Source organism: Sinocyclocheilus grahami, unplaced genomic scaffold (genome assembly GCF_001515645.1).
Source record: "Sinocyclocheilus grahami isolate Dianchi unplaced genomic scaffold, SAMN03320097.WGS_v1.1 scaffold800.1, whole genome shotgun sequence".
NCBI classification, from domain to species: Eukaryota; Metazoa; Chordata; class Actinopteri; order Cypriniformes; family Cyprinidae; genus Sinocyclocheilus; species Sinocyclocheilus grahami.
The window spans coordinates 381,409-394,362 of record NW_015505979.1 but is presented as its reverse complement, the minus strand read 5'-3'; the positions used below and the strand labels follow the sequence as shown (position 1 = coordinate 394,362).

Sequence of the window (12,954 nt, the reverse complement as noted above, 5' to 3'; positions counted from 1 at the left end):
GTGAGAGTGAGTGTGAGTGTGAGTGTGAGAGTGAGTGTGAGAGTGCGTGTGAGAGTGAGTGTGAGTGTGAGTGTGAGTGTGAGTGTGAGTGTGAGTGTGAGTGTGAGTGTGAGTGTGAGTGTGAGTGTGAGTGTGAGTGTGAGTGTGAGTGTGAGTGTGAGAGTGAGAGTGAGAGTGAGTGTGAGTGTGAGTGTGAGTGTGAGTGTGAGTGTGAGTGTGAGTGTGAGAGTGAGTGTGTGGTAGTGTGTGAGTGTGAGAGAGAGTGTGTGTGTGACTGGTCTTCATGCTGTGCTGTAGTTCTATGCTCCGTGGTGTGGATACTGTAAGAAGCTGGAGCCGATCTGGCAGGAGGTGGGAGCGGAGCTGACGCGCTCGGGGTCGCCGGTCCGAGTCGGAAAGATGGACGGCACGGCATACTCAGGTGAAGCGATCGACTTTATTAATCAGAGTCAAATCTCCGTTATACAAGGCCTCTGTGCAGTCTCTTATCTGTCTTTATGAAGCAATCAAACATACTGTGTTTGAAATAATTATATTAAACCTAAATTAAGTATGTTGTAATTAATGGAAGATTACAAATAAAACTAATGACAAAAGTCAAGTGATAAGCAAACGCTTTAGGATGTGAGTGAATTGTTTCTTTGAGCAGTAACACTCAGATGATTGATGACATTGTTTGTGGGTCTGAATCCTTTGCCTGTGTGGTTCACATGCAGTTTACATGTTTTTACCCGTGTTTAAGAGCAAAGCTACATCCACATCAAAGGTGTTATAAAAGAGACGCATCATTCGTATACTGTTGCTGTTTCCATAGCACGAAACATTTTAATGACAATAATAACGCTCATAGCAATACAATAACAAATAATAATTATTATTACTAAAATTGTCAATAAAACAAAATCAAAAGCACCATTAAACACGGACTTAAAATGCTGGAGCTTAGTTGAGTGGCTGAATTCGACTCTCTTGCACGTCTCTTAACGCTGTGTCATTAGTTATAACAAGTGTTTGTTAGAGAGAGCTAAACTCGCGCTAGACTGAAGTCAGTGATGGTGTTTTCTGTATGTTATTTATTCACTGTTTAAATAACTGTGGAAAAGAAAGCATTATAATTAGTAACTTTAATATATGTTTTAACTTAATTTATGTTTTTATTAAACTGTGATCACAGTAAATACATGATAATGACAGGCTGATGATACACTAGACTGGGCTCAGTTACAGTAACACACATGATTCAGATCCAAGCACAGTATGTCATGGTTTCCAGATCTCTCTGCTGCTGATATTCACATCTTCCTGATGGTGTCCATGTCTTGTGATTGTGTTCATGTGTGTGACGCAGGTGTGGCGTCAGAGTTCGGCGTGCGAGGATATCCCACCATTAAACTGTAAGTCTTTCTGCAGCGCTTCACCATCCCTACTACAGGTGTGCAGATCTAAAACCAGCTAATCGTGCGGTGCCTAAACAATAATTCTGGTTAGTCTCAAATCTGCAGCAGGTCTGACGTGAAGCACAAATGGATTTGCACTGGTTGTCTACTTTTAAATCCTTAACTGCAGAAAACAAAGAAACTGCAAGGAAACATCACTAAAAGAGATCTTTTCTATAAACTGAATTTAGCCCACTTTTAACCTGTTAAAGATCCATGCACTTTTGAAAAGCTTTGTTAATAAAAAAAGTAAAATAAAACAGAACATAGAACAGCGGACTACTGCTGACTGATTTTGGTTTGTTTTTCACCAAACCCTCAGAACTGTTGTGAAATACGGCTCATTCTGTGATTGATTGCGGTTATATAATGAGCATCATTACTGAAGAGCGCGGTGGGTTGCGTGAGTGTTGTGTGGCGCTCTGTGTTTCTCTAGACGCAGGAGGCAGGGGACGGAGGTGTTGATGATATTACCCATGAGGCTAATGCTTCACCTAACGAAGGACAGAGTCCCTCTCCTGAGAAACTGTGCAAGCGAATATGTTTGTAATAATTGTATGTATGCGTTTCATCAGTTTGAGTGTCCCGCTGGGGTTGAGCTGATATCGGTCAGTCAGCAGCTGAAGGCAGAAGCAGAGCTCCGATCCGTCGGGGTGAAGCAGGGCTGGATCAGTCCTCGACTCCTCTCTCTGGAGGACGCTGGGATAGGCTTGTGTACTTCTGTTACCGTAGTAAATGCTGCTGTTTGGCTGCTTCACAACACCGGTTGCTGGGAGATATCTTAGGAATTATTGCATCATTTACATGACCGTAGAGGGTTAATCATCTATAGTATTTACAGATCATACAATTACATATACTGTATACATACAGAGTTTGGTCAGAATAATAGGAACACTTGGGAAATAGGCAATATTTCTTTGTTAATGTGTTTTTCAGCCATTTGCCTCTCAGTATGGAGTTTATGATTGACAGATATTAATTCAACCCCAGCACCAATCGAAGCAATAATATAACTAATTCAATTAATTAATGTATGCATATGCACTTTCACAACTTTTGAATAGTCTCAGTCCAATGTGGTCTATCAAAACATCTGGCATTTATTAATCTGAATTCATTAATACAAAAAACAAAAACAAATCTCTTAAATGATGACCGGATTATACTGTAATAACTGTTTCAGTAAGAGTTTGAGTAACACGTCTTCCTGTTAAAGCATGTGCACATTCAGGATCAGGGTTAGGTGTTTCTGTATGTTTGTCACATGAGTTTTCTTGCTTTCAATACTACATTACAGCTGTGAAAGATCTGACATGACTCCGAAAGCAGCCGTTTATCAGGGGCTAGTTATTCCACTGTAGGTGTGAATTACATGATTTAGATGTGTTTCGTGTGTCGTGGTTCTTTGACTCGCGTCATGCATTCTTACGGTGTAAGACATGCTGCTGCTGATGCTCTGAGGCAGTGATTCAGTTCTGCAGTTTTTATTGTTGATTAAATAAAGGTGTGTTTCTCTCTCTCAGGCTGAAGGGGGAGCTGGCATATAATTACAAGGGACCAAGAACCAAAGATGACGTAATCGAGTTTGCCAACAGAGTGTCTGGGTGAGAACCTGTAGCTACATTTCTGCATGTTAAACCTTAATGGGTTTTTTTCTCCAAACCTTGTTAAGGCTTTAAAAGCTATTGGATGTAATTTTATCTGTGGTTATAAGCCACGCGTGACATGTTTGTGCAGCAGTCTCCCCTCCATAACGGGTCTTGATCATATTAAACAAAATGATTGTAGTTAATACACACACTTAACTACTTTAAAGTTAACATTTTATTAAAACTCTTGCAGAGGTGGAAAGTAACTAATTACTAATACTTTCGTTACAGTACTTGAATAAATTTTGTAATTTTTTCTACTTTCTTGAGTATAATTAAATTGTGGTACTTTTGCTTGAGTTGAATAAAAATAAAGTATTCAACTTCACTACATTTATTTTTCACCAAAAGTACAAAAAAGACAAAGGTGCTGATGGAGAAACCGGGTGAGGGTTTGACGGGCGCTGCGCTTCAGCCAATAACAGACCGGTCTGACTCTGAGCAAAACCAATCAAAACGTCCAGTTCAGCTGGGGGCGGGGCTTTCAAACCGTGGTTTGCTTTGACTGTCAGTCACCGGCGCTGGCGTTTTGAGTCCGTATCATTAACTTGTAATTTCGACAGCTCCTGAAATGGGTCACCATTGATATTACCAGAGCAGTTCAAGTAAATAGAAAACTGATAGTAGGACACAGTTATTGCATGGACGAGCAAGAACAATGTGTCTAAAATGCATGCACACAGTTCAGTTGAATGGTAAAGTGAACTTCGTATGAAGCAACGGTGGACTCCAGGCACATTTTTGGTGGAACGAAAAAAGAGCATTTTATTTAACGTTAACTTGTAGCTTGGGAAACAAAAATAGATTCCAATTCAGGAATCGGATATTTATGGTCAGGAAGTATACTTGATATAAAAATTTAAATTTCGATTCCTCTTATCAATTCCTTTGTGCGCATTTTAATATGACTTTAAACCATTCAAGCACATGAAGACTGTTGTCTCTGCTGCACAGAAAGCCTCCTCTCATACTGAATAGTGTGTGATGCTGAACTGAGTCCTCTTGTCTTGTCCATGTCTTTTTGCATTTGAAAGGACAAATACACACACACAGTTCAGTTGAATGGTAAAGTGAACTTCGTATGAAGCAACGGTGGACTCCAGGCACATTTTTGGTGGAACGAAAAAAGAGCATTTTATTTAACGTTAACTTGTAGCTTGGGAAACAAAAATAGATTCCAATTCAGGAATCGGATATTTATGGTCAGGAAGTATACTTGATATAAAAATTTAAATTTCGATTCCTCTTATCAATTCCTTTGTGCGCATTTTAATATGACTTTAAACCATTCAAGCACATGAAGACTGTTGTCTCTGCTGCACAGAAAGCCTCCTCTCATACTGAATAGTGTGATGCTGAACTGAGTCCTCTTGTCTTGTCCATGTCTTTTTGCATTTGAAAGGACAAATACACACAAAAATATGTTAGAATTTCATCGTAAACAGTCGGTTATTTCTTAAGTGAATGTAAACCATTGTGAAAGAAAATGCATGTGTAACTGTGTGCAGATCCCTAAATAAGCACCTCGAACAGCTGGTCAAGGGCATCAGGATTGCTAGATAAGTCCCTGCGTCCCAATCCACATGCTCTCCTCCCTAAACCGTGTCTGAGAGTGGATTGAGAGTGCTCCACGCCACAGCATGATCGGATGAGTAACCCACAGATACCCGCAGGGTTTCACAGCACTTTTATGATGTGATAGTTTGTCCCAAAGCTTCCCTGCTCTTCTGCTCACATACTCAAAACGACATGCTTTATCTTCACAAAGGTTTTAGTAGTGTAAGTTGGTGAATTGAGACACAGCGAGTGTGTTGGAGCAAGTTAAAGCTGAACTCTGCTGGGTTAGGAAAGTGCAGAGCTGGATAAACCTGATAAATCCACCAGAGTCATTTTCTAATGATTGTGTCTGTGTCTGTGTGTGTCTGTGTGTGTGTGTGTGTTTCAGGCCAGCCGTGCGGTCGCTGCCCAGCAGACAGATGTTTGAGCACGTCTTGAAGAGGCACAGCGTGTTGTTTCTGTATGTCGGAGGCGAGTCTCCTCTGAAAGTGAGCTGCTCAATCTGTCTTCATAGCTACACTAAACTAAAGTTAAGAGAGTGAATCTGTGTTAAAGGTGCACTAAGCTATTTTTGCCAAACAATGTTGATATTTGAAAGCACCAAAGCAAACTTGCCCATACCCCAACAGGACCCTTCACTTATCTCACATTTTATCTTGCTGCCTTATGCTAATTTGATAGATTTTGTACTTCATGGTGGCAAAGCAAATGTGATTTGTGCTAATTTTGCACATTTATTAACACAAGTATGCACAGTATTTGGACTCTGTGTGGCCGTTATGAGTGACTCAAACTCCTGCAGATGGATGATGTGTAGCAGCATTGAAGTGAACACAGTCAAACATGCAGCTCATCAGACTCAAACACACCAAGCCATAACACAAATTCTATTTACATTTACATTTGTATGATTAATTATTAGCTTTCCATGAACTCACCAAACCCTGCAGTTCCTCATGAAGCCCCAGTGGACATACAGAAATGTTGCTCTTGTGTGATTTCAGGAGAAGTACACAGAGGTGGCGTCTGAGCTCATTGTGTACACCTATTTCTTCTCTGCGTCTGAAGACGTCTTACCAGAGGTGAGGTCAATCATCTTCAGATTCTGCTGCTTGTGCTTTCATTTATCCAGTCTGCTGTTTTAAACAATCGCATGAAATCTCACTAAACTGTGTTGTTCTGCTGCAGTCTGTACCTTTGCATGAATTGCCTTCAGTGGTCGTCTTCAAAGATGGAACCTATTTCACATACGATGGTACGTGAAGAAAACAGTTTATCAGCATCTAATACGTGTTTGTACAATGCTTGAGCATTGAATTATCTGATTATCAGTTTCATAATGAACCCAAGACACTTTTCAGAAAACATGAAATATGTTTGAGGTTGTTTTGCGCTACTACTTTTGTGAAGCCTCTGTCAAACAAACTGAAATCAAAAGCACGACATTGCTTAGTGTTTTATGTTTTATTAAATGACAAATGGCTGCAATTTAATGAAGTATGCAGGCTGTGTGTTTCCGAGCGGAGCGCACACTTTGCTCACAGGATCATCTGGTGTTTTCAGTTCCCAGTGAACGCAGTGAATCTCTGTCTCCGCATGTGCTGAGAGTTTAACAACAGCCACCCGTCACGCATTACTTTCACATTTGCATTAATAGCATATTTGTGGACAGATGATTACAGTATTTCTCCAGATTTGAGTAATGAAACGCATCTGTAAACCTGTTTTCTCACAATCACATTAACTGTCCTACTTTAGTGTAAAGTAAAATGTATAGTATATTAAGTATTTATTCATTTACATATTAGATTATTATAATTATTATTTTCATGATGATGATGACGATTATTATTGTTGTTGTTGTTATATTTGTTATTGTTGTTACTATCATCTGGCTTCTGAAAACAGCAGTGTGAATGTAATGTAGGCAGAGACACTGTTACAACTAAAAGAGGTTTGAATCCAGTCCTGCTACAAATCAACTTTTTTTACTCCGTTCAGTTTGAAAAATGAATAGAAAATGTATAAATTGAGCTCTTAAACTGATACTCTACCCAAACATGTAAATGCTCTCATCATTTCCCCTCCCTCATCAGTCACAGATGTGTTAGTAAGCTGGTTCGTGTTGTGTTTCAGAGTATGAAGACAGCAGCTTGTCGTCCTGGGTGAACCGAGAGCGGTTCCAGAGCTACCTGCCGATCGATGGATTCACGCTGTATGAGCTGGGAGAGACCGGTAATACAGCTCTGCCAATAACTGATTGTTATTTTTCCATTATGAATTGGTTTCTGTTGTGCACTTCAGCACAGATTTCTGAGCTTTCCATATGAAATGATCATACATTGACCATTACACAAGCTCTCAGCTCAGACTGGATTTCTGATGAATGTGAATTATTGAAAGCTGATCAGCAAGAGCCTTTTTTCTGTCTCGGTCTTGGTCAAGAAACGGTTTTCCTTTCTTTGTGTCTCAGGTAAACTGGTGGCGATTGCAGTTACTGATGAGAAAGATTCGACAGAGCGAAGCAGCAGGTACAGAGATGCGGTTTCTGTGGTCTCGTGATGCTGGATGCCAGTGTTTTCTTCTGTGCTTAACTCATCCGTGTTCGTTCAGGTTGAAAGGTCTGATCCAGAGAGTAGCTGCTGAACACCGAGATCAGTTCAACAGGTGAGAGTCGCTGTGATTCAGATCCACGCGACAGCCTCGGCTCTCTGTACTGTATTCAGGATATGATCGCTGGTGTTCGTCAGCTTGAACATGTTTATTCAGAGCCTCTACTGTCAACACACAGTACGGTTTACAGCAGTTTACTGTTTCCTGAGATGACGTGTTATTGACTTTTACCCGAGGAAATGATTCCCTGACAGAAAAACCACATGAATTCCTCATGTTTTCCCCGTGTGCTCGCATGCGATGTGGAGCAGTGCTGTAATATATTTTAACATGTGGAACGCATCACAAGTACTGCACAAACTTTCACTGTAATATTTTAATCATGCACAGTAATGTGAGTACCAACAATAGAAATCTACTGTACATGATCCTAAGAAGAATTTCGAACAGTAAATATCAAACAATCAGTCATTTCAGCTGAAAGATAAAGCCTGTGATACTAATGTTGTCCTTGAGATAAGAAATTTATTAAGATTTATCTAATCGTTTTCATTTAATCGGTTTAAAATGCTTAATTACTTCTATAACAAATGAATGCAGTTATCTGTGTTACACTGACAGTTTTATATAATTAGTTTACAAAGACATATGTGAAATGATTATAGACTATTAATGTTAATCTAACTTTTATATATCCCAGTAACACTGAAAACATAATTGTCAAGTTGCCAGACATAATTACATATATTGCTGTCCATATAAAGTGAAGAGACAATTTTATTTGTCTCTTAAGAAAACCTAGTATAATATTTCTATGAAGACGCACACAGTGTTGTGGTATGAATAGTAAAACAAACATTTACGTAAATAATCATGCAGACAGCTTCATACTCTCATGCAATTCATCTACACTGAAATCTTCATATATATACACCACATCATATTATCACACGTATTATGACAGTAAACATTTTTACAGAGGGTTTTTGACTTCAAGATGGATATTTGTTATAAAAGTTGCATTATATTTACAAAGATATATTTCAGTTGTGTCACGTAATCGTCCACACGAGCCGTTAGTGCCGTGACCCATCGCCAATACTGTGTTCTTGTTTTGTTTTTTCAGTCTGGATGGACAAATAACCGGAAGCTTGTCATGGTTTTCTGGCCCAAATAGACAATCACTAGTTGCTCTGTTTTGGCTTTTATGTATAGGAGAGTGTAGAGTAGACATGAGAGCAGGGCTGAGAGAGGGAACAACATCAAGCGCTCCATTCGTTCATGCTGTTTCTGTAATGATCAGAAGAGCTTTACAGACCTGCGTCTCATGCTATGCTCCTCTCTGTCCTCCAGAGATTTCCAGTTCGGCCACATGGATGGAAACGACTACATCAACAGCCTCATAATGGGGTGAGTACGTCTGGATCTTCAGACGAGGTTTTACTGATGGTTGCACAGAGGTCATGTGACATAAACACCGTTGTTTGAGACTGACGGGGTGCTCTTCCTCCTGCAGCGAGGTGTCTGTGCCTAGCATCATCATCCTCAACACCTCAAACGAGCAGTACTTTGTGCCGGCGGAGCCTGTGGAGGATCTTCAACAGCTGCTCCAGTTCTTCAGCAGCGTTCTGGACGGCAGCGCTCCGGTACTCTCAGATCCTCCGCATTCACCTCCAGTTACACACACACACACTGCTGAAATTCTGTCAAACAAACTGAAATCAAAAGCACGACATTGCTTAGTGTTTTATGTTTTATTAAATGACAAATGGCTGCAATTTAATGAAGTATGCAGGCTGTGTGTTTCCGAGCGGAGCGCACACTTTGCTCACAGGATCATCTGGTGTTTTCAGTTCCCAGTGAACGCAGTGAATCTCTGTCTCCGCATGTGCTGAGAGTTTAACAACAGCCACCCGTCACGAATTACTTTCACATTTGCATTAATAGCATATTTGTGGACAGATGATTACAGTATTTCTCCAGATTTGAGTAATGAAACGCATCTGTAAACCTGTTTTCTCACAATCACATTAACTGTCCTACTTTAGTGTAAAGTAAAATGTATAGTATATTAAGTATTTATTCATTTACATATTAGATTATTATAATTATTATTTTCATGATGATGATGACGATTATTATTGTTGTTGTTGTTATATTTGTTATTGTTGTTACTATCATCTGGCTTCTGAAAACAGCAGTGTGAATGTAATGTAGGCAGAGACACTGTTACAACTAAAAGAGGTTTGAATCCAGTCCTGCTACAAATCAACTTTTTTTACTCCGTTCAGTTTGAAAAATGAATAGAAAATGTATAAATTGAGCTCTTAAACTGATACTCTACCCAAACATGTAAATGCTCTCATCATTTCCCCTCCCTCATCAGTCACAGATGTGTTAGTAAGCTGGTTCGTGTTGTGTTTCAGAGTATGAAGACAGCAGCTTGTCGTCCTGGGTGAACCGAGAGCGGTTCCAGAGCTACCTGCCGATCGATGGATTCACGCTGTATGAGCTGGGAGAGACCGGTAATACAGCTCTGCCAATAACTGATTGTTATTTTTCCATTATGAATTGGTTTCTGTTGTGCACTTCAGCACAGATTTCTGAGCTTTCCATATGAAATGATCATACATTGACCATTACACAAGCTCTCAGCTCAGACTGGATTTCTGATGAATGTGAATTATTGAAAGCTGATCAGCAAGAGCCTTTTTTCTGTCTCGGTCTTGGTCAAGAAACGGTTTTCCTTTCTTTGTGTCTCAGGTAAACTGGTGGCGATTGCAGTTACTGATGAGAAAGATTCGACAGAGCGAAGCAGCAGGTACAGAGATGCGGTTTCTGTGGTCTCGTGATGCTGGATGCCAGTGTTTTCTTCTGTGCTTAACTCATCCGTGTTCGTTCAGGTTGAAAGGTCTGATCCAGAGAGTAGCTGCTGAACACCGAGATCAGTTCAACAGGTGAGAGTCGCTGTGATTCAGATCCACGCGACAGCCTCGGCTCTCTGTACTGTATTCAGGATATGATCGCTGGTGTTCGTCAGCTTGAACATGTTTATTCAGAGCCTCTACTGTCAACACACAGTACGGTTACAGCAGTTTACTGTTTCCTGAGATGACGTGTTATTGACTTTTACCCGAGGAAATGATTCCCTGACAGAAAAACCACATGAATTCCTCATGTTTTCCCCGTGTGCTCGCATGCGATGTGGAGCAGTGCTGTAATATATTTTAACATGTGGAACGCATCACAAGTACTGCACAAACTTTCACTGTAATATTTTAATCATGCACAGTAATGTGAGTACCAACAATAGAAATCTACTGTACATGATCCTAAGAAGAATTTCGAACAGTAAATATCAAACAATCAGTCATTTCAGCTGAAAGATAAAGCCTGTGATACTAATGTTGTCCTTGAGATAAGAAATTTATTAAGATTTATCTAATCGTTTTCATTTAATCGGTTTAAAATGCTTAATTACTTCTATAACAAATGAATGCAGTTATCTGTGTTACACTGACAGTTTTATATAATTAGTTTACAAAGACATATGTGAAATGATTATAGACTATTAATGTTAATCTAACTTTTATATATCCCAGTAACACTGAAAACATAATTGTCAAGTTGCCAGACATAATTACATATATTGCTGTCCATATAAAGTGAAGAGACAATTTTATTTGTCTCTTAAGAAAACCTAGTATAATATTTCTATGAAGACGCACACAGTGTTGTGGTATGAATAGTAAAACAAACATTTACGTAAATAATCATGCAGACAGCTTCATACTCTCATGCAATTCATCTACACTGAAATCTTCATATATATACACCACATCATATTATCACACGTATTATGACAGTAAACATTTTTACAGAGGGTTTTTGACTTCAAGATGGATATTTGTTATAAAAGTTGCATTATATTTACAAAGATATATTTCAGTTGTGTCACGTAATCGTCCACACGAGCCGTTAGTGCCGTGACCCATCGCCAATACTGTGTTCTTGTTTTGTTTTTTCAGTCTGGATGGACAAATAACCGGAAGCTTGTCATGGTTTTCTGGCCCAAATAGACAATCACTAGTTGCTCTGTTTTGGCTTTTATGTATAGGAGAGTGTAGAGTAGACATGAGAGCAGGGCTGAGAGAGGGAACAACATCAAGCGCTCCATTCGTTCATGCTGTTTCTGTAATGATCAGAAGAGCTTTACAGACCTGCGTCTCATGCTATGCTCCTCTCTGTCCTCCAGAGATTTCCAGTTCGGCCACATGGATGGAAACGACTACATCAACAGCCTCATAATGGGGTGAGTACATCTGGATCTTCAGACGAGGTTTTACTGATGGTTGCACAGAGGTCATGTGACATAAACACCGTTGTTTGAGGGTGCTCTGGTGCTCTTCCTCCTGCAGCGAGGTGTCTGTGCCTAGCATCATCATCCTCAACACCTCAAACGAGCAGTACGGCGGAGCCGCGGAGCCTGTGGAGGATCTTCAACAGCTGCTCCAGTTCTTCAGCAGCGTTCTGGACGGCAGCGCTCCGGTACTCTCAGATCCTCCGCATTCACCTCCAGTTACACACACACACACTGCTGAAATACTCCAGTTACACACACACACACACACACACTGCTGAAACACTCCAGTTACACACACACACACACACACACACACACTGCTGAAACACTCCAGTTGCACACACACACTGCTGAAAAACTCCAGTTGCGCACACACACTGCTGAAACACTCCATTCACACACACACACACATACACACTGCTGAAACACTCCAGTTACACATACTATAAAAGTTGCATTATATTTACAAAGATATATTTCAGTTGTGTCACGTAATCGTCCACACGAGCCGTTAGTGCCGTGACCCATCGCCAATACTGTGTTCTTGTTTTGTTTTTTCAGTCTGGATGGACAAATAACCGGAAGCTTGTCATGGTTTTCTGGCCCAAATAGACAATCACTAGTTGCTCTGTTTTGGCTTTTATGTATAGGAGAGTGTAGAGTAGACATGAGAGCAGGGCTGAGAGAGGGAACAACATCAAGCGCTCCATTCGTTCATGCTGTTTCTGTAATGATCAGAAGAGCTTTACAGACCTGCGTCTCATGCTATGCTCCTCTCTGTCCTCCAGAGATTTCCAGTTCGGCCACATGGATGGAAACGACTACATCAACAGCCTCATAATGGGGTGAGTACGTCTGGATCTTCAGACGAGGTTTTACTGATGGTTGCACAGAGGTCATGTGACATAAACACCGTTGTTTGAGACTGACGGGGTGCTCTTCCTCCTGCAGCGAGGTGTCTGTGCCTAGCATCATCATCCTCAACACCTCAAACGAGCAGTACTTTGTGCCGGCGGAGCCTGTGGAGGATCTTCAACAGCTGCTCCAGTTCTTCAGCAGCGTTCTGGACGGCAGCGCTCCGGTACTCTCAGATCCTCCGCATTCACCTCCAGTTACACACACACACACTGCTGAAATACTCCAGTTACACACACACACACACACACACTGCTGAAACACTCCAGTTACACACACACACTGCTGAAACACTCCAGTTGCACACTCGTCACACACACACACACACGCACACATACTGCTGAAACACTCCATTCACACACACACACACACACACACATCTGAAACACTCCAGTTACACACACACACACACACACAC

At 40.6% G+C, this 12,954-nt stretch overlaps 1 protein-coding gene across 2 annotated transcripts in view; it reads left to right on the top strand.

Annotated features, from left to right (window-relative positions):
- The window catches only part of LOC107561962 (protein disulfide-isomerase TMX3-like), a 26,161-nt gene that overhangs the window by 4,488 nt on the left and 8,719 nt on the right, over positions 1-12,954 (top strand). For both annotated transcript variants that reach the window (XM_016246517.1, XM_016246519.1), the window contains 11 exons: positions 298-421; positions 1,349-1,394; positions 2,963-3,043; positions 5,034-5,133; positions 5,650-5,727; positions 5,834-5,900; positions 6,782-6,880; positions 7,119-7,176; positions 7,259-7,312; positions 8,612-8,668; positions 8,775-8,904. In XM_016246517.1, coding sequence (XP_016102003.1) covers positions 298-421; positions 1,349-1,394; positions 2,963-3,043; positions 5,034-5,133; positions 5,650-5,727; positions 5,834-5,900; positions 6,782-6,880; positions 7,119-7,176; positions 7,259-7,312; positions 8,612-8,668; positions 8,775-8,904 — 894 coding nt within the window. The remainder of the gene's footprint in view (positions 1-297; positions 422-1,348; positions 1,395-2,962; positions 3,044-5,033; positions 5,134-5,649; positions 5,728-5,833; positions 5,901-6,781; positions 6,881-7,118; positions 7,177-7,258; positions 7,313-8,611; positions 8,669-8,774; positions 8,905-12,954) is intronic.